The sequence below is a fragment of the Glycine soja genome, chromosome 3 (genome assembly GCF_004193775.1).
Source record: "Glycine soja cultivar W05 chromosome 3, ASM419377v2, whole genome shotgun sequence".
Lineage (NCBI taxonomy): Eukaryota > Viridiplantae > Streptophyta > Magnoliopsida > Fabales > Fabaceae > Glycine > Glycine soja.
Window position 1 is genome coordinate 3078502 of NC_041004.1, and position 21816 is coordinate 3100317.

The window sequence follows — 21816 nt, forward strand, 5'->3', positions numbered from 1 at the left end:
TATACTAAGTAGGTTCCAGTGTTGTGTCACCTCAAATTTAAACGTAGTGGAGCCTTGCAATGTAATATATCTCGATCTCGATTTGCGTGTCTTCAAGCCAGAATCAAAATTATTGTTCTTAGTGCTAACTATGGCTTGTTTAATAGATAAGGATATGGTAGATAGAAATAATATCAAAAAAAATAAAAATAGGTGATAAATAAAATGAAGAAATAAGCATATTTTGTTGAAGAAAAAGAGAGAGAAATAAGTATAAAGTCACTCACTTTACTATATCTCATGCGTAATCGTGATTGCATAACAAAATATTTTTTTATACATTTGCATAACGAAATATAGACAACACCTATGCGAAAATGTTCAATAAAACAGAAAATAGTCATATTATTAGGTATTTCTGTAAAAAAAAAAATCATATTATTAGGTGTTAATCAAATGATCCTTGGATATTCTTAGGTGTAGATACTCATATATAGAGATAGAGAGTGTACACACATAAAAATACTCATAGAGTGAAAAAAATTATCGATATAATTAATTATATGATGATATATATGAGAAAAAAAAATATCGAACATATTTGTCCACCTTCCTCTCTTACCCACCCAAACAAAAAAAAAGAATAAAATAAAAAACTGTGTCGTACTTGATAAAAGATACATTTATAAAGTGACGCTTGTAAATGAATGCAGTTGCACCTAATCCCAGATATCATTTGTTTAGTGCAAGAAAAATAGAGTGAAAAAGACAGATGATAGCCAAAAATAAAAATATAAATACAATATATTCAAACTATATTTTTTATATTTAAATAAATCTATACAATCAACAAGTATAATATATCGTCTTTGTACTCCAGTCCATCTCTATATCAATAGCATTTCATTTTGCTTCTTAAAAAAATCTATAATGTACCTTTAATTATATTTAATTGTTTTTTTACATTTAAGAAAATCTATCCATGACAGTTCAAAAGTAAATATGAGGTGATATCTTATATTTAATTTTTTTTATTGAATATCAAGAAGTCAATAATAATTAGTTAAATTCAATTTTCTTAAACTTTAAGTAAGATCTCAAGTTCAAATTTTATAAATAAAAAAATATGTTTGAAAAAATAATTCCAATGATTATAAATTAATTATTAATAAAATTAATAAATATTTTACGTTAGTGATCTGGTGAAAAAAAAAAACTTTCCCATTAAATTTATCTTATATTGTATGATATATAGCCTAAGCACAATGGTTGTTGACATGTTGTCGGGGTGTTCATGTAAAATAAAGTTCACAGTTGAAATTCATGTACGTTGCTTACATAGGGATAGACAAAAAAAGTGAATTGAGTTGTTTGAGAATTAAGTCAAATTGAAAAACAATTCGTTTGAACCAATCTGAGCACAATGGTTGTTGACATGCTATCGGGTGTTCATGTAAAACAAAGTTCACTGTTGAAATTCATGTACGCTACTTACATAGGGACGACAAAAAAAGTGAATTGAATAGTCCTGAGAATTAAGTCAAACTGAAAAACAATTCGTTCGAATCAATCTGAAACGTTCACTACACTATTTATACTTTGTTACTAACTTGTTACTATTTAACTTCAAATATTGTTGGTGTAGTCAATCTAATAGTAAAGGATTAAATCCAATCTATAATTTTCAACTGTCTTGATTTTCTTATGGAATGAAAAAAACAGAGGGCTGCACAATAAAGAAAGATTAAAGCTTACTCCTCATCATCTTATGTAATGTATAATTGAGTGGTTTAAACCACTTTTTCCAACAGAGAGAAAACCTATCTTTTAGGTTGGTATGTTCCATTAGCATGGGTACGCGTGCTACCTTACAATGAATATGAACTCAAACATATTAATAAACCAATAGTATTTTATTATTTTAATCTCAAAAATGGTTTCATTTGGATTTCAATCTTGCAAACAATTAGATTTGCCGTGCACATTATACACACTTGAAGGCATAACAAAATTATAGGCTTAACTAACATTTTACTACGGGGAAAATATTTCATTTTGATTTTATTACTTAAATTATCATTCTTTTTTATTTTTGTATTTCACATTATGTTGGATTTTAGTACATATCATTTGTAAAATTTTGTTAAATGATGTCATAACAAATTAATAAAGAATTATATCATTAATTAGATATCATTGAATAATAATATGATATCATTTAAGAATTTTTTAATAAAAGTGAATATTAAAATATAAAAAGTATTGGGTGCAAAAATAGAAACAATGATAATTTAAGTAGTAAAATCAAAATGATGTATTTTACTGACAATAAAAAATTATTTAAGTCAAAATTGTATGTTAAAACAAATTTCTTAGTTTAGTTATAGACCAATTTACTATTATACAAAACACATATTTTTCATATTATTTTAGTTTCTTAAGCTACATATTCTATGCGGGAGAAACAAAGGTACGTTGTCTTGTTTTTTTTTTTTCCAACTCTGAACTATTATAACTCGTAAGTAGTACAGTTCAGCAGTAAGTGTTTTAGCAGTTTGAGTTTTTGAAATTTAACAAACAAAATGGTTCACTTCAGTTTTAAATTTTAATTAAAAATAGTTCAAATTTTAAGTTCAGTTAGGTTTGATTCTTGAAGGTTCAGTTCAATTAAGTTCTTCTTAACGCCATTCTCTTTCTGTAAGTCAGCACTAAGTATAATTACAAAATAGCCTTTTTCCGCTTGGTGACGAGTACATCGGAAACCACACTGTATGTTGGAGAAACCAAATATGATACACATATATACGCTATAATATAGTAATATATAAAATTAATTTTAAAATAGCATAAAAAATAAAAAACCAGAGAATTCATATTTTAAAACTGATATAACATGTATATTAAAGGAAGATTATTAGAGAGACTAGCTAATTTGAACAAAAGTACTTTAAAAAGGCCGTCATCATATTATTATTTATCTCAATATATCGTTCTAATAAATGATAATTCGGACAAATGAATTTAATTTTTTTTATAACTAAAATTATTTAATAACTTCCTAAAGCATTACACCACTACAACTTTTTAAAAAATAAAGGAAAATAATTAATGTGATCAATAATACATTATTCACCATAAAAATATATAAGCAATCTATTTTGTACTCCATTCCATCTTGCACTCCACTCCACTCCATCTCTATATTAATAGCATTTCATTTTGCTTCTTACAAAAAATCTATAATGTATCTTTAATTATATTCAATTTCTTTTTTATATTTAAGAAAATCTATCCATGTCAGTTCAAAAATAAATCTCGGAGATGATATCTTATATTTAATTTTTCCATTAAATATCAGGAAGTCATGAGTATAAATGATAATGAGTTAAATTCGATTTTCTTAAACATTAACTAAGATTTCAAGCTCAAATTTTATAAATATTGAATTGTGTGAGAATAAAGTCGAACTGAAAAACAAATCCTTTGGACCAAACTAAATTAAAAAAAAGTTATAAAAGTTCGAATCAAATTGCTCTATGAATCGAGCTAAACTATTTTTTTTAAACTGAATTGTATTCTAAAAAAAAATTAGTTTTTCAGTTTCAAATCAACATTTTTCTTACTTAGTTTTAGATTAAACTATGCGTCTTTGCTCGACAGTTCATTACACTATTTACACTTGTGATTTGTTACTAACTTGTTACTATTTAACTTCAAATATTGTTGGTGTAGTCAATCTAATAGTAAAGGATTAAATCCAATCTAATTTTCAGTTGTCTTGATTTTCTTATGGAATGAAAAAACAAAGGGCTGCACAATAAAGAGATATTAAAGCTTACTCTTCATCTTATGCAATATATGTTTGAGTGGTCAAAATGACTTTTTCCAATAGATAAAAAACCTATCTTTTAGGTTCGTATGTTCAATTAGCATGAGTTCGTGCACCACCTTACAATGAATGTGAACTCAAACATACCAATAAACCAATAGTATTTTATTATTCAAATCTCAAAAGTGGTTTCATTCGGATTTCAATCATGTCAACAATTAGATTTGCGGTCCACATTATGCACATTTGAAGGCATAACAAAATTATAGGCTTAACTAGCATTTTACTATCGGAAAAATATTTCATTTTGATTTTATTACTTAAATTATAATTCTCTTTTATTTTTGTATTTTACATTTTTATGTTAGATATATTTTAGTATATATGATAAGTAAAATTTCGTTAAATGATGTCGTAACAAATTAATAAAGTATCATATCATCAATTACATATCATTTAATAAGGATAAAGTATCACATAATTAATTATTAATCATTTATGAATCTTTCAATAAAAGTGAGTATTAAAATATAAAAAGTATGGGGTACTAAAATAGAAACAATATTAATTTAAGTAGTAAAATCAAGATGATGTATTTTATGACAATAAAAAATTATTTAAGTCAAAATTGTATGTTGAATCCCACCTATTTCTAAATTGTTTATATTTATATATCAAATTTGTTGCCTTATTGAACTTTTCTGCAGTATTTGTCCAACCAAGCTTAGTGAAGTGGTTGTGAGGTTTATTTCCAGCATTCACCTCTTCTATGCACACTTTCAACATAATCTCAGTATTTTTATCACACCATTCTGCTTTCTTTCTTTTCACAGGAACTTGATTGAGAGATATTTCACAAGCTTAATGAAACAAACAAATGCATAACCCTAATCTATAACAATTCAAAATTTAATGAGAAGAAAAAGAAATTAATGAAGAATTGGTTAACATGTGATGCTAACAAAGGAAGAAGAAGAGATGACGAAGGATGATCGGAAGATGACCAAGGATGATCGGAAAGAATGACGAAGGATGATCGGAAGCACGAGAGAGAAATTTTGAGGAAGGCACAACACATTGTGAGGAACAAGAGAGATAAATTTTGAGGGTTTAGAAAATGAGGAGGACATGTTTTGTCATTTTGAAATTTTTTGAGGACATAATTGTCCAAGCATTATTTTGGGGATAGATTCCCGAAAAAAAAGATTTGCTTAAAGCTTTTACTTTTATAAAAGCTAAAAAAAATTTAATAATCACACATTCTTAAAAAATAAAAAAGATCTTTTTCTAGTAGATAAGATGGTAAAAGATCTTTTGGACTGCATCCAAACGGACCCGTATACCCTTTGTAAATGTGAATTTCTCTACGTAGATAAAAACTTGTTGTCTGCACACACAACTACACATTTGATCATTTTTTTATGACCTTAGTAACAAACTACCTTGTATAGTGAATGTCTAATAGTTATCATAGTAATAAATCTGGATAAAGTAAATGGTAGATCATTGAGTTGTATAGTTTAGCTCTAGGGATTCGTTTCTTAGTTTGTTCAGACAACATATTGCTAATTTGTTGCATTCTCTCAATTTTCTCTCACAGTGATGATATTTATCGTGAAAATGTCTTTATTTTTTTGTTGCTTGGTGTAAATATTTTCTTCTAATTTTCTATGATTTTTCTTTACTTTTACTCAAATTTCCTGGCTATTCTCTCTCTAACTATGGCATTCTCAACATAATTAATTATATGGTGGTATGAGAAAAGAAAGATCGAACTTATTGTCCATCCTCCCCTCTCACCCCAGTTATCATTTGTTTAGTGCAAGAAAAATAGAGTGAAAAAAACAAAAAATAGAAAGATAAATACAATGTATCCAAACTATATTTTTTTATATTTAAATAAATCTATCGAATGAATGAGTTATAATATATGGTCTTTGTACTCCACTCCATCTTGTACTCCAGTCCATCTCTATATTAATAGCATTTCATTTTGCTTCTTACAAAAATCTATAATGTATCTTTAATTATATTCAATTGCTTTTTTACATTTAAGAAAATCTATCCATGACAATTAAAAAATAAATCTCGGAGATGATATCAAATATTTAATTTTTCCATTAAATATCAAGAAGTCATAAGTATGAATGATAATGAGTTAAATTCGATTTCCTTAAACTTTAAGTAAGATTTCAACCTCAAATTTTATAAATAAAAAAAATATGTTTGAAAAAATGATCCTGATGATTAAAATTTAATCATTAATAAAATTAATAAATATTTTACGCTAGTGTTCTGGTGAAAAAAAAACTTTCCCGTTAAATTTACCTTGTATTGTATGATATATAGCCTAAGCACAATGGTTGTTGACATGTTATAGGGGTGTTTATGTAAGATAAAGTTCACTTGAAATGTTCATGTTCATGTACGCGGCTAGAATAGGGACGGACAAAAAAAGTGAATTGAATTGTGTGAGAATTAAGCAGAACTAAAAAATAATTTGTTCGAACCAAACTGAATTGAAAAAAAGTTATAAAAGTTCGAATCAAATTGCTCTATGAATCGAGCTAAACTATTTTTTTTGAACTGAATTGTATTCTAAAAAAATTAGTTTTTCAGTTTCAAATCAACATTTTTCTTACTTAGTTTTAGATTAAACTGTGCGTCTGTGCTCGAAACAGTTCATTACACTATTTACACTTGTAATTTATTACTAACTTATTACTATTTAACTTCAAATATTGTTGGTGTAGTCAATCTAATAGTAAAGGATTAAATCCAATCTATAATTTTCAACTGTCTTGATTTTCTTATGGAATAAAAAAACAGAGGGCTGCACAATAAAGAGATATTAAAGCTTACTCTTCATCTTCTTATGCAATATATGTTTGAGTGGTCTAAATGACTTTTTCCAATAGATAAAAAACCTATCTTTTAGGTTCGTATGTTCAATTAGCATGAGTACGCGCGCCACCTTACAATGAATGTGAACTCAAACATACCAATAAACCAATAGTATTTTATTATTCTAATCTCAAAAGTGATTTCATTCGGATTTCAATCATGCCAACAATTACATTTGCGGTCCACATTATGCACATTTGAAGGTATAACAAAATCATAGGCTTAACTAGCATTTTACTACCGGAAAAATATTTCATTTTGATTTTATTACTTAAATTATGATTCCCTTTTATTTTTGTATTTTACATTTTTATGTTAGATATATTTTAGTATATATGATAAGTAAAATTTCGTTAAATGATGTCGTAACAAGTTAATAAAGTATCATATCATTAATTACATATCATTTAATAAGGATAAAATATCACATCATTAATTATAAATCATTTATGAATCTTTCAATAAAAGTGAGTATTAAAATATGAAAAGTATGGAGTACTAAAATAGAAACAATATTAATTTAAGTAGTAAAATCAAGATGATGTACATTTTATGAGGGAGAAACAAAGGCACCATGTCTTGTTTTCTCTCCAACTCTGAACTATTATAAATCATAAGTAGTACATATTTTAAAATTGATAACATGTATATTAAAGGAAGATTAATAGAGAGAGTAGCTGGTTTGAACAAACATACTTTAAAAAGGCCACCATTACATTATTTACCTTAATATATCGTTCTAATGAATGATAATTCGGACAAATGAATTTAATTTTTTTTATAACTAAAATTATTTAATAACTTCCTAAATCATTACACCACTACAACTTTAAAAAAATAATAAAGGAAAATAATTAATGTGATCAGCAATACATTATTCACCAGAGAAATATATGAACATTATTTAATATTGAATGTAATATTTTTTAAAATTAAAGTTGTTTTTATTTCAAACTTAGATGTGACAATCAAGTGTCTCTTACAATCTTGATGAAAAAAATGTAATCCTTTTATGTTAGTCTTGGAGCACCATGACGATGGAAATGTCACCTACAAGAATTCCCACTCTCAAATCAATTCAAGTTCGAACTTCTAGGCATAGATAAGGAGTAGAGAAAGAACATACCCTTTTCTTTGCATGATCAAGTTTGTACGAAAGCTCTTTTCTTATTCCTCGATAAATATTTTCTTATGGGTCACAACTGACAGACGCGACTGAATTTTTATTTTAAGTTGCATATTGAGAAGAATAAAACTAAGAAATCAAGCTGCCTACTATATATATGTATATTCCTAACTCTATCCCGTACGTCAAAGTGTACCCCTCACTACCTCTATTAATCACCCTCACACGATATCCAAAAAAACTCAGAAAGTGAAGATATATAACTGTGTACAGCTAGAGAGAAAGAAACAAAAAGAAAGAGACTCACTCACACACAGTCACACACCATGAATCTCGTTTGGTGTCTAGAATTAGCATTGAAAGCCTACATGAACACTGTTAAATCAGTAAGGACCCTTTAATTCGAGAGAAGCATCAATCACATAATAATGTGTAACTTTCTTTCTTTAGCTGCTTCATTTTCTTTTCTTGTTTTTTATCCCTTGATTTGCATATACGTAATTTGTTTGGCACAGTTACAACTTTGGTTGTATATGATGTATGTAAATTTGGTTATGCATGCAATAAAGTAATTGATAAATTATAAACTTAAAGATTCTGTAGTAATTAAACACATACCAAATGGATGGATATATCTTCCGGTTGAATTTCAATATGATGAATTGATATTCTTGGCCTTTGATTGTTGTTTTTGCAGTGTGAGAAATTAAAGGAATTGGGGGTACCAGAGTTGCTATCAGCCATGGCTGCAGGATGGAACACGAAATTCATAGTAGAATCATGGTCCTACGACGGTAGATTTCGCTAGGGTTATGAGGATGGCCAAAGTGGGTCCAAAAGGAGCAGTTTTGCATGCAAGAATGCATCACATATATAGAAACTATTGTGGTGGGTTCAGATGGAGTGTGCTGCTACAAAGGGGTGTGCATGTGGTTAGGTCAGTGTTCCTTCGGGTTGGAAAGGGTTTGGATATGTATTACATATATTGAAACACCACCTACACCAACAACAACTACTACTTAAATCAAAGGGTCCTCCTAGTCGTTGGATCAAGCTCATTGATCAACAATTAGGAGAAGAACACCATTTTTGAGTATGATCCATTTTGCTCATTTCAACATAAATTTATTATTTTGGCTGCTCAGATATATACTATCTTCTTGACCACAATATGCATGATGTATAAACAGTTTTGCTCTTGTGTTCTAATGCATGTGTATCACCTCCTCCCCTATGTTTGTAGTTTTGTAGAAGCTTTAAGCCACTTTGTTGAACTAGTGTGTATCACCCCTTCCCCTATGTTTTGGTAGTTTGATGCATTATAATCTGGCTATGGCTGCTTAATTGAAAAGGGTGTAAGGTCTACATCAGAGAGTGTTTAAAAATATAAGATATCTAAAAAACATTGCTCGTAGTCAAAGGAAGTAAACATTTTTATAATTTGTAATAAAACAAACTGAACAGTAATTATATCCTTATGTAAATTAAGATTGAAGAGAGTACGGATACGTATATCATTTCCTTAAAATGTTCAGATACACATAAAATTTAAAAAATGAAAGAAAAAACATCATGACGTTATTAGCAAAAATTCCAACATCTAATACAGGAAATACATATCTCCATTTCTTTTTTCCTCCATTTCATAAACTCTAAAAAAATTAAGATGATACCAACACTATAAAGAGCGACATTTGTTCTCTCAAAAAAAAAAAAACAGAAAAAGAAAAGGAAATGGAGAGATCCATTTCCATACATCTAACTCATACTTTAATTTGAATTTCAGTATAATTACTGATCAATTGATATTTTATAGGAAAAAAATGTGAAAAAATTCCTTCTCTTTATAAATAATAATAAATCTTGGTAAAATAAAAATCCAAACGGATCAAACGGATGAGTAGGAAAATAATAATAATTCCTTCTCTTGAAAAAATGTGAAGGAATTTCGGCTGAAGGACAAACCCATGAGCCCATGAGTATGATTGAATTCTTTAGATGTTCCCTTAATTCACTATTTAACTAAGTAAGGAAATTAGACTCAAATTCCAAACGGATCAAATTATCTAAAATACAAGAAAGAAAAGGTGAAATACACTATTTCAACCAAGTTGAGCTTATAGGAAACTACAAATAAATTTGAAAAGCAAAATTGCACATGTATTAAACTAAGCATAAGTGCAAAACCTACAATTTTCCCCTCGGTCCTAAATAACTTATATGAAAATATATTATGAGCAGCCAAAATAATTTATTTGTACTCAAACTTAAGACCCTTATGAACAAAATAGATTAATCCAAGAAAATGTGTTTTCTTCCTAACTGATCTACGTTCTTGATCCAACATCCTTAATTAATTGCACCTTCATGTGGGTCTATATGCACACTTACCAATAGGGCCACCTAGCAGACTTTGAACTCACTATGAATTTCGAGTTCCTTCGCGCAGTCATGATGAAACTCAGGTGCTCCAAATTCCTTAAATTTCTCACACTGCAATTATAACAACACAAACCCAAATTAATCATACAGAAATTCGACCCAGAGATCCCTTAGCAATTAGTGCAAATCTTTTTTCAAGAATTTACAAAATTAATTAATAGGTGAAATTGAAAGAAGGGGATTCATAATCTTGGAACGTAATTGAGTTACAAACATTCTTGTTCTATGAAAGAAAGAAAGGTTCTTGATTTAGAATAAACGCATGATTAATTAGTGTAACACCCACGTTGGTAATATTAGAAAGGTTTTATAATATGTGTATACCTGCTGGAGATCGAGATGCTTGAATCCATGTCCACGACGATCTTTGCCTAATCCTGGAAACAATCTTGCAATCTTCATCTAAATCATATGCAAAGAAAAAAAAGAACGAAACAATTAAAATAGAATGAGTTTGTGTGTACCATGGGCTTGATGGCGAGGGCTAGCAAAATCTGGTCCCAGGATCATAACTCCTAACTCCAAAATATTGAAGTTTCATATCGATTTTCTCAATTCTTCCCAATTGATATATTTATTGAACAATTTTATTTATTACTAATTAATTTTAAAATAAAATCTAGCATAATAATATTAGAGTATACTCTAACGTTTCCCGTACCACTAGTATCCACCATTTTATTGTTCATGCGACAATTCCATGTTTTACAGAATTTTTTAATGAAATATGTAATCTTTTATTGAATTTTTTGAATAATGGGTGATTCTAATTAAAAGATTTAATTGAATTTTTTAAAAATAATTACAGAATTTGATTGAATTTTTGAATAATTGAAAGATTCAATTAATTTTTTTAAAATAATTAAAATTTTTATGGAACTGTTTAATGATTAAAATATTCAATTAATTTTTAATTATAATTAAAAAAATTAATAATTATATAGTTAAATATATTATTATAGACTTATTTTATGCTTTTAAGAAATTAAAAAAACGGTGAAAATAAAATTTATTATTTTCTTATGGTCACAATTTTTTTCCCCACTATAATATTGATATTGATAAGCATCCATTTATTTAATTTATTTTTTCAGTTTCTTAATTTCAAAAGAAGCAAGGCATACCCAAGAACCAGAAACTCTAGAATCTAGTTCCACACTTCCTTTTAAAAAAGATGTCATCATCTCTTCTTCCTCTCCGCAACCTCACCACCACCACCACCCTACCACCATCACCACTCCTCCTCCATTTCCTCCCTGCACCCCCCCTCATTCCCTCATTCACTCCCCCTTCATTCCAATCCCAAGCCATGGCCTCCTTCTCTTCATCATCTTCACCCTCTCCTTCCACATCATCATCTTCATCTCAAAACAACAACCTCGACGAACACGAACACAAATTGTCCCACGTGCTCAAATACCACAACCAAACCAAGCACAGCTTCACCAACTACGCCCGCGGGCCCCACAACCTGGACTGGGCCAACCAGCCCAACCCATTCCGCAGGTATCTCTCTTCCCCTCTCCTCCCTCTTCTCCATTCAGAACCAAACCCACAAACCCTAACCCTAACACCCCTTTACCACTCCCTCTTCCTCTCCCTCCCCTCTCCGCACCCCCCCGTTTCCAAATCCACCCTCTCCCAGCTCCTCTTCGACTCCCTCTCCCTCTCCGCGTGGAAATCCACGGGCTTCTCCACCTGGTCCCTTAGGGTTAATCCCAGCAGCGGCAACCTGCACCCCACCGAGGCCTACGTCGTTGCACCACCCATACCCGGTGTGTCCGATTCCGCTTTTGTCGCTCATTATGCCCCAAAGGAGCATTCTTTGGAGCTCAGAGCTGAAATCCCATCTGGGTTTTTCCCCAAGTTTTTTCCTCCCAATTCGTTCCTTGTTGGGTTGTCCTCTGTTTTCTGGCGCGAGGCTTGGAAGTACGGGGAACGTGCCTTCAGGTACCAGTAAAATTATCAATTTCATCCTTAAACTCCTCTCTCACGTATTAAGTTGTCTTATAAATACTAGGGTCTAGGTGGTCTTATTTCAAGATATAGTATTGCATTCTAGGAATGCTATTAGTTTTTTTTTTTTTTTTTTTTGTGAAATAGGGTTTTTTCTTATATACAAGAAAGTTTAGGTGAGTTGAGTTCGTCCCGTGGCTCACTAGGGGGTTCATTAGGGTCAGAGCAGGCCTAAAGCTCAAAGAGGGCTTAGAGTTCCTTATAGATTATCTATGAACAAGGTGCTTAAATCGGCAATGGGAATCGAATGAACTCACGTCTTTTTAGGAATATTATTAGTTCGAACATATCTAGTTTACATTTAGTAATTTCAGAAAATAAATAGAAATTCTTTTAATTAAAAAAATTAGATAATAAAAGTAGAGAAATGTGAAAGAATGAAATGGGGGTAAGTAATTATTGTTGGAACTAACTTTTATTTTCATGGGAATATAAGATATACTAACTTTTACCACGGGAATAAGAAGTAAAGCAAATGAGAATAGATTTGGAGTTTAATGCCTATATACTGAAAATGTAAAATTAGCTAGAAATGTATTTTTTCAAAACTTGTACTGAACATGGGAATTTGATGCTCCCGATTTCATTTTCGTGGGAATAATTTGTGATAGCCTGAAACAAACACGACTTTAGAAATCATGTTAAGTTGTCACTTAAATATTAAAAATTCTTCAAATTTGTCATTTTATTTTACTGAAAATACATTGAATCAGGGACTGAAGTGATGAATATTTTATACTTGAGGAATTACTTACATAGTTTTAGGGGTGAAGTTGATGGCTTATTCAATTCAGGTACTGTAACCATGATGTTGGTCACGCCATTGGTGCGGTTGCCATGGCTGCTGCGGGTCTTGGTTGGGATGTGAAGGTTCTGGACTCTCTAGGGTGTGAGGAGTTGAAGAGTCTCATGGGGCTTCATGTTTTCCCTGAGTTTGAGATTCCGTCTCGTGCTGTTAGAGGGAAGATTCCAGAGATTGAGTTTGAGCATCCTGATTGTGTGATGCTGGTTTATCCAAGTGGGGTTGGTGGGTTTGATGTGAATTGGAAGGAGTTAAGTGAAGCTATATTGGGATTTGATAAGTTGGACTGGAAAGGGAAGCCTAATTCCCTTAGCAAAGAGCATGTGTGTTGGGAAGTTATTTATAGGACTGCTGAGGCTGTGAAGAAGCCTTTGACATTGGGGGAAAGATTCTTGGTTGAGCCATTTCAGAGGAGTGGTGTTTGTGGGGAGAGTGCGTATAAGGGATTGACTGTGAGGGAAGTTGTTAGGAAGCGTAGGAGTGCTGTTGATATGGATGGAGTTACTGAAATTGAGAGAGATGCCTTTTATCAGATTCTGTTGCATTGTCTTCCTTCAGGTTGCCAGGGTGGAGGGAGGCAAGGGAGGGAGCTGGCATTGCCATTCCGAGCACTTCCATGGGATGCTGAGGTTCATGCTGCTTTGTTTGTGCATAGAGTGGTGGGGTTGCCCCAAGGATTGTATTTTCTAGTCAGGAATGAAGATCATTTTGATAAATTGAAGAAAGCTATGCTTCCTGACTTTTTGTGGACCAAACCTGAGGGCTGCCCTGATGATCTTCCTTTGTATGAACTACTTAGATTGGATTGCCGGCAACTTTCCAAGCAGCTTTCATGCCACCAGGTATGTAGTGATTGGTGATTGCCTATGTGCCGTTTACATTTTTGCATTGCTTTCTGGATTTTCTTGAAGTGTGAATTATGTTGTACTGATCAAATAGTGTTCTAGTTAGATTGTGAAACACAGTCATTGAAATGCAGTTTACTGGATTAGTATTTAGTAATATATTTATCTGTTTCACAATTCACACATACTACTGTCTGGTAGTCTTGTCCCTATGATTGAATAAGTTGATAGACTGTTGTTTATTCCTATTAGCATCATAGTTTGGAGTTTGAGTTTTAGGGTATGAAAGGTATTAAGTTATTTCCTTGCTTTATTATCCCTAGAGCTAGAGTGATTTTGAGGGACAGAAATGATTTAGGGTTTGATTTATTGTATCTATTAATAGCTCTAATGTAAAATGACATCATACCATCATTCTTATTGCTAATAATATCATTCTTATTTCTGACTAGAATCTGAACTGATACTCAATGAATATTGTATATAACCTTTCTAATGTAACTCGTACTTGCAGGACATTGCAAGTGATGGTTGCTTCAGCCTTGGTATGTTGGCCCGTATGGAACCTACTTTGCGCGAGAAGAATGTCTGGATGTATCCACGTTTATTTTGGGAGACTGGAGTTCTTGGACAGGTGCTGTACCTTGAAGCACATGCTATTGGAATCTCAGCAACTGGAATTGGTTGTTTCTTTGATAACCCCGGTATGATTCTTTGTTTTCACCATTGCTTTGAGAACATTTGTCCGGTGGCAGTTATTTTTGGTAAATATTTGTTTTTTGCTCCAAGTCCTTGCCATGTTATCAGTCTTCTATTGCAGGAAAATGATATTGCTTCGAGTATCTGGTTTTTTCTTGGCTTTGCCTTTTTGACACTTTAGTTGGTAGCATGATATGTATTTCACCAGAAATGCATGTTATCCTGATAAAAGCTTTCAGATGCAGAACCAAATTCTAGGGTCCTGACTTCTCACTTTATATAACAATTGAATTGAATTATTGAACAATTAAAGGATTTTCTAATTGCTAAAGAGTAATGATTGTACGTTTTAGATGGAGAACCAGATTCCTACTTTATCTGGCATCTGTTTTTTGCTCACAATTGGTTATAGATGAGAGAAAAACCATTTGAAAACAGGGTTTGGTTGTCTCTGCCTGCTCACTTTCAGTGGAATGAGAAAAATTGTGGGATGTGGAGAGTGAGAGTAGGGAGAAATGTCACACCTCTTGTTTAAATTAAAACTCACAGGTCACACCCCAACAATTATACTATTATACACTACCATATACACTACCATGTTTCTCACTATGTCTTTCTTGTAAAGATATTCCTTTTAAAAAAAAAATTAAGGATGGATTAGTTTGTGTTCTTTTTGCAGTTCATCAGTTGCTTGGGTTAAAAGGGTCAACATTCCAGAGCCTCTATCATTTTACCGTTGGAGGTCCTGTCTTAGACAAGCGTATAATGAGTTTACCAGCATATCCAGGCCCTGATGTTGATGCTTAAAGCTGCTCTATGACTTCAAATTGCCATTCAATGTTTAGGGAAAGTTATACAATAAAGGGCCTCAGATGAATCTCTAAAACAGTTTTTAAATTGTTATATACCCTTTGTATATGTGAATTGCTCTGCGTAGGTAAAAACTTGTCTGCACACACAACTACACATTTGATCATTTTTATATGACCTTAGTAACAAACTACCTTGTATAGTGAATGTCTAATAGTTATCACAGTAATAAATCTAGATAGAGTAAATGGTAAATCATAGAGCTGTATAGTTTAGCTTTAGGGATTCGTTTCTTAGTTTGTTGCATTCTCTGGATTTTCTCTCATAGTGATGATGACATTTTCCGTGAAAATGTCTTTATTTTTTTGTTGCTTGGTGTAAATATTTTCTACTAATTTTCTATCATTTTTTTTTTTACTTTTACTCAAATTTCCTGGCAGTTTTCTCTCTAACTATGGTATTCTCAACATTAATTAATTATATGATGGTATTCTCAACTGTTTTTTGTTCCTCTCCTACCCCCGGACAGTGACATGCTTGTAAATGAATGCAGTCGCACCTAATCCCAGTTATCATTTGTTTAGTGCAAGAAAAAGAGTGAAAAAGACAAATGATAGCCAAAAAATAGAAAGATAAATACAATGTATCCAAACTATATTTTTTATATTTAGATAAATCTATGCAATGAATAGCATTTTATTTTGCTTCTTACAAAAATCTATAATGTATCTTTAATTATATTCAATTGCTTTTTTATATTTAAGAAAATCTATCCATGAAAGTTCAAAAATAAATCTCGGAGGTATATCTTATATTTAATTTTTTATCAAGAAGTCACAAGTATGAATGATAATGAGTTAAAATTCAATTTCCTTAAACTTTTAAGTAAGATTTGAAGCTCAAATTTTATAAATAAAAAAATGTTTGAAAAAAAAATGATCTTGATGATTAAAATTTAATCATTAATAAATATTTTATGTTAGTGTTCTGATGAAAAAAAACTTTTTCGTTAAATTTATCTTGTATTGTATGATATATAGTCTAAGCTCAATGGTTGTTGACATGCTATAGGGGTTTTCATGTAAAATAAAGTTTACTTGAAATGTTATGTAAGGTGCTAGAATAGGGATGGACAAAAAAAATGAATTGAATTGTGTGAGAATTAAGTCGAACCCAAAAATAATTCATTCTAATCAAACTGAATTGAAAAATAGTTATAAAAGTTCTAATCAAATTGTTCTCTGAATCGAGCTAAACTATTTTTTTTAATTGAATAGTATTCTAAAAAATTAGTTTTTCAGTTTTAAATCAACATTTTTCTGACTTAGTTTTAGACTAAAACTTGCGTATGTGCTCGAAACAGTTATTTGTATTTTTTTTTATAAATACATATAATTGGACTAAGAATTAATTTATTTAAAAATAGATGAAAATAACTTATAAACTCTAATAATTTTATCTTATTCAACTATAGTTTAATTAACGAATAAGATGTGCACAAATTATAGTTATTTAATCACAAAATTATGATAATAAATTTATTATTTTTTATAACAAATTTTTTATAAGTTATACTAAAAAACAATTATGATTGATTAATGATAAAAAAGTTTAACAAATAAAATAAAAAGTGAGAGATATGAAAAGAATAATAATAAAATATCACATATTTTAGCATCCTGCTTGCTTTGTTAGAACTCATGACGGACATGATAGTTATGCTTGAAAAAACGGTCCATCTAAGAGGTGGAGTACCGAGTCAGAAAAATAGGGCAATAAGGTTGAAATATTAACAAGTAACTATAAAAGAATAAAAGTGGGGAGATACAGTTTTTCTTTTTTCAACAGATCATTCATTGGAAATCAATCTTACAAATGCATATGCAAAGGCTTATGCTTACCTAAAATTAGGTCAGTTTCAACATGATTATAAATAATTCAACTTGAATTCAAATTGACAGAATTTTTTAGTGGAAGTTTGATTGGATTGCTCAACATCCCATCCAGCCATACTAGTTTCAGATTTCAAAATAACTTGCTGGCCACATTTTTTCCCCAAGGAAATGAAAAGCCCCATGGACCTAATTAGAGAAATAGTTTTCAAATTCAAGCAAAGTTGACCGGTATATAACATGGAAAATTGACCGGTATTCATCATGTGAAGGTGTATATGACTTGGTTAAGTTGAAAATTAAAATATATACATACATATATACATATGACTGGGTCATCAAGTTAAGTTGAAAATTGAAATATATACATACATATAAATTAGTCCCAGCAGAATTTTCAGTGTATCTGCATACGTTCATCGAAGTGATATCTACATTTTCAGGAGGTAACTGTACATCCAAAATGTATATAGACACGACAGATAACTTTTCTTCTTTAGAAATTAAAATTGTACATAGTCAAAATGGATAACTTTTCAGAAGATCCTCTAGCAGTATACTAATAAAGACAAAAAATTAATGATTCAACAAATGGCATTATTTGCAGTCCTTGATGGAGCCTGGAAGGCATGCACATGGTGCCTTGTTCAAATATATTATAATTCCTTCAAAAATGATGATCCACAATCTCCTTACTAAGATTACCTTTCTGCCAATTTGCATTATTTGTATCAAACTTAGTTTTGATGTCACCGGTCAGGAAGCAGTCGAGTTTCCTCTGCATGGAAGAGTCACATCTTTCATGTTGTACAACAGTTCCATATTTACAGCAAAAAGGTTCATAGTTCCACATCAATGTATACCATGATCACACAAGTCAACCTCTCTATGTTCCAATTTGTCTGAACGCCCCAACAAAGTGAATACCAGCAATTCCACTACTAGCAAGGATCTCATGCCAAGACAGATGGAAGTATGTGAAGCATAGGAATAAGGGACCGAAGGAGTGAAATGTTGTTCAGTGAGGTGCTTGAACAGAAGTCCTGGAGGTTTTTTTTCTCTAAAATTTAAAGTTTTTGAATGTTTCAATGTTCTTTAATATTCCCTAGTCAAAATCATTGGTAAGTTTATCATAAATATGGATGATTCACCTCACAGCTTCAATGTCATAGCTTCTGGATATGAGAACTGGTTTTCAAGGATTTAAACCTTAGAACTTGAACAAGCTCCAACTTTCGTGCAGTGAAGTGTAACTTCTGCTTCTGCATATATCAAATGTAGTAGTGACAGATTACTGCAATGACAATGAGTCAATTGCTTAAAAAATGCCAAGCATCATAAGAACACTGGGAAATTTCAATTCACATGGAAGGGATTGCTGAATCCAATATTGAGATCAAATCAATATTTGAAGGAATCTAAGAAAAGTCCCAGTGTAAGGCCAGCCTTCCAATAATTAAACAAGGAAATAAGGCTCCTACTCTTTCGAACTAAAGGAAGAGAAGCTCTGTACATGAGAGCCCCAATGCCTTCCACAACAGCCACAGCCAAGGCAGCAGATAGAATATCCCAGTCACCAGTTTGTCCAATAACAGTGGCAAAGGCCGTTGCACAGTAAAATCCAACCAAGAAGAAAAACAGCTTCAATGGAAGATTTTTCTTTACCTCCTGAATCTTAGAACCTAACTTGGTCTGAAACTCTTGAATCACTCTAATTATGCGAGTCCTTCCATTAGTGCTATTTGAAGTAGAAGGACTAAAACTGCTGTCATTTAAGCTGCTTCTAACTGACCAAGTCATCCTCCTGAAGAGGAACATAAAGACTTAATATCCTGAGAAAAAGTTCAACAACAATAAATGGTTCTCTTCATATAATTAACTTTTGCTATTCACCTATAGAGTGTATGAAATGTTTCAAATAGCACATGCAAGTGCAGGCACATTTACATGTTCATATTTATATCCCAAAATAGCTAAAAAAATATCAGCTTCTCTGAATGATAAAACAATCCTAGCCTACCCAACTTTGAAAGAACTCAAATATTACTTTATGACTTTCACATCAAATTAAGTCGATCATGATTTTTGCAATACAACACATCATTACTGTAAATACTCAATTACACCTGACCAAATAATTGGAAAATCTGTAACCCAACAAAACACTAGTAGAACTGTTTAACAAGTAACAACAAAGACAAGTTTATAATATAATCCTGTATTAAATATAACTACGTATCTGAATTCCATGTTAGCTTTTATTCATTACAGAACCTCCAACTATGCAACACATATCTAAAGTTATCTCATTATATGCCTAGATTCTCTGCAGGATAGAATGTTATAAAGCATAAACTGCCACTGACTTACTTGAAACTGAAAGTTAAACAAGGTTGACCAAAACTGAAGAAGCTTGGACAGCATTGCTTCTGGCAGAACGTGGTTTTGTAAAAGAATGCAGCGAGAGCAACTTTAGAAACTCCTGAACCGACATAATCAAGAGATTTAACTTGTGCACTAGTCATACAACTGGATGACCTCATTGTAGTCGCAAACAACATGCAGAGTCCTCACTCCTAGAGATAATACAAGATATAAGAAACATCAATAGGCAGGCACATTACAACCAGATGCAGAGAATGACAACATACATAATCATAAACAACTGAAAAGTTCCAAAATCAATTATATTGGATACACTAAATGGAACCATGTGTAATTGGGAATTGCCATTTTCTCGTACGAGATTTTCACACGACATTACACAAAAACATAGACACAAGTTTTCCAAGAGATAAGTTCATCAAAAACCCACATAAGAGAATCCCTTCACATCAATAAAGTACTTGGAGATGAAAATTTAATATGCAGAAATATGAAATAGAATTACTCATGCAAATTTTTGCTAAACTAACACAATGAACTTCTTTTTTTAAAAAAAATAGCACAATGAATTCAATAGAAACCAAACAGTGCCTTTCAATTTTTGAATTGGATATTTTTCTTTTATTATCATGTTTGTATTTCACAGTAATCTGACTCAACTTAACTGCGTCTGCTTGTGAAAAATTAGTGGATTACATTATGTGATTTCAATGTTAAAAAATTACATCCTAATTTGGGTTTTGTTAATTGAAAAGGCACATTAAAATATCGAACAAAGAAAGAAAAAAAAAATACAATTTTGAAATGCAACCAAAATCATTGAAAGCAAAGAGCAAACTGGGTGTTTGAGCAATGAAAAGTTAAGGCTAAAGAGTGAAGTTAGAAGCTTACTGTGTGTGTTGGTGAGCGCAAAGTGCGAATTTAGGGTAAAATTAGGGTACGAAGTTGTTTCAATCGAAGCTCTTATCATTTTCCGAAGAAAACGTACACATAGGAAAGGAGTGTGAATACTGCCACTGGCGTGAGGTGCGGTGTGGCCAATACTGGCCATCGCCCCTTTCCATAATTCTTTCATTTTTTTTAATTATATATTTTAAGAGAAAAATGTTCAATGTAAAATTTTTTTATATAGTTATCCATTCACAATTTTCTTATCATAAATTTTTTTAATTTTTTAAAATAATTTATGATTAGAAGATAATATAAAACTGTTTTCTCTTATCAGTACATGTGTCTTAAACTCATTTTAAAGTATATATCTTTTAGTGTTTTTACCTCTTTTATTTAGAAAATTAAGCTTGGTGATAAAATTTATTTTATTATTTATTTATTTTCTCATAATGTAGGTAAATACTACCATGGATCACTAAAACAAATTAAAGGAAAACTTGACTAAGTTTAAGTGGTCGATGAGCTGAAGTTAAGATCGAATCGTTCAAGTATTATTCGAGTTCAATTCTTGATGAAAATAATCATTGGTTAGATTTTACTTATCTTTCGATTGAACTCTAGATTATTTAAAGTTTCTTTTTCCTAATGAATCGGATGGTTGAGACAAAAAAAAATTAAAGGAGTTTAGAGTGATGTTTATAGGATGTAAGAAGACAAGGCCCACTTATATACATTATTGGGTTTGATTTAATTGTCATGCATCTTATCAAATCACAAACTATCATTTATATGACATTTAAGATAATTATTATAAAAATTAACAAACTTAACATTTTTTATGGTTTGTAATTGAATAATAATGTAAAACTATTCTACATTGTTTGTATAACTTATTTTCTCTTGGTTTAAACTTTAAAGCATAGCTTTAATGTTATTATTGAGTTAAATGCACATCTGATTCAACAACACAACTAGATCACCAATATAATTAGTTATAACGATTTAAAATAACATGATATTATATATCTTAAGATATATCACGCAAAATGAGAAATGTTAGCGACATTGTCATTCTAATACTCTTTTCATTATAGACGAAAATTTTGATGAAATCCACCGATATTTAAAATTGATGATTTCCAACAAATTTAACTAATCATAGAAGAATGTTAAAAATAATATTAGAAAAACTATGG

The 21816-nt window shown here is 30.9% G+C and overlaps 3 protein-coding genes across 3 annotated transcripts; 2 read left to right on the top strand and 1 right to left on the bottom strand.

The window, feature by feature from the left end:
• Nucleotides 1-8164: 8164 nt before the first annotated feature.
• Nucleotides 8165-8827, top strand: LOC114405635. The gene is made up of 3 exons (XM_028368079.1): nucleotides 8165-8224; nucleotides 8536-8632; nucleotides 8685-8827. Exons 1-3 carry the CDS (start codon nucleotides 8165-8167, stop codon nucleotides 8825-8827), a joined length of 300 nt encoding a protein of 99 aa, XP_028223880.1.
• A 2566-nt stretch (nucleotides 8828-11393) lies between these two features.
• Nucleotides 11394-15834, top strand: LOC114405897. Its single transcript, XM_028368417.1, has 4 exons — nucleotides 11394-12230; nucleotides 13091-13940; nucleotides 14458-14647; nucleotides 15322-15834. The coding sequence occupies exons 1-4, from the start codon at nucleotides 11455-11457 to the stop codon at nucleotides 15447-15449; spliced, it is 1944 nt and encodes a 647-aa protein (XP_028224218.1). The 5' UTR covers nucleotides 11394-11454; the 3' UTR covers nucleotides 15450-15834.
• Nucleotides 15835-17663: 1829 nt separating this feature from the next.
• LOC114405898 (uncharacterized protein ycf20-like) lies at nucleotides 17664-20777 on the bottom strand. Its single transcript, XM_028368418.1, has 3 exons — nucleotides 20621-20777; nucleotides 19715-19920; nucleotides 17664-19148 (listed from the first exon to the last, which is right to left on the bottom strand). Exons 2-3 carry the CDS (start codon nucleotides 19903-19905, stop codon nucleotides 18746-18748), a joined length of 594 nt encoding a protein of 197 aa, XP_028224219.1. The 5' UTR covers nucleotides 19906-19920; nucleotides 20621-20777; the 3' UTR covers nucleotides 17664-18745.
• Nucleotides 20778-21816: the final 1039 nt, after the last annotated feature.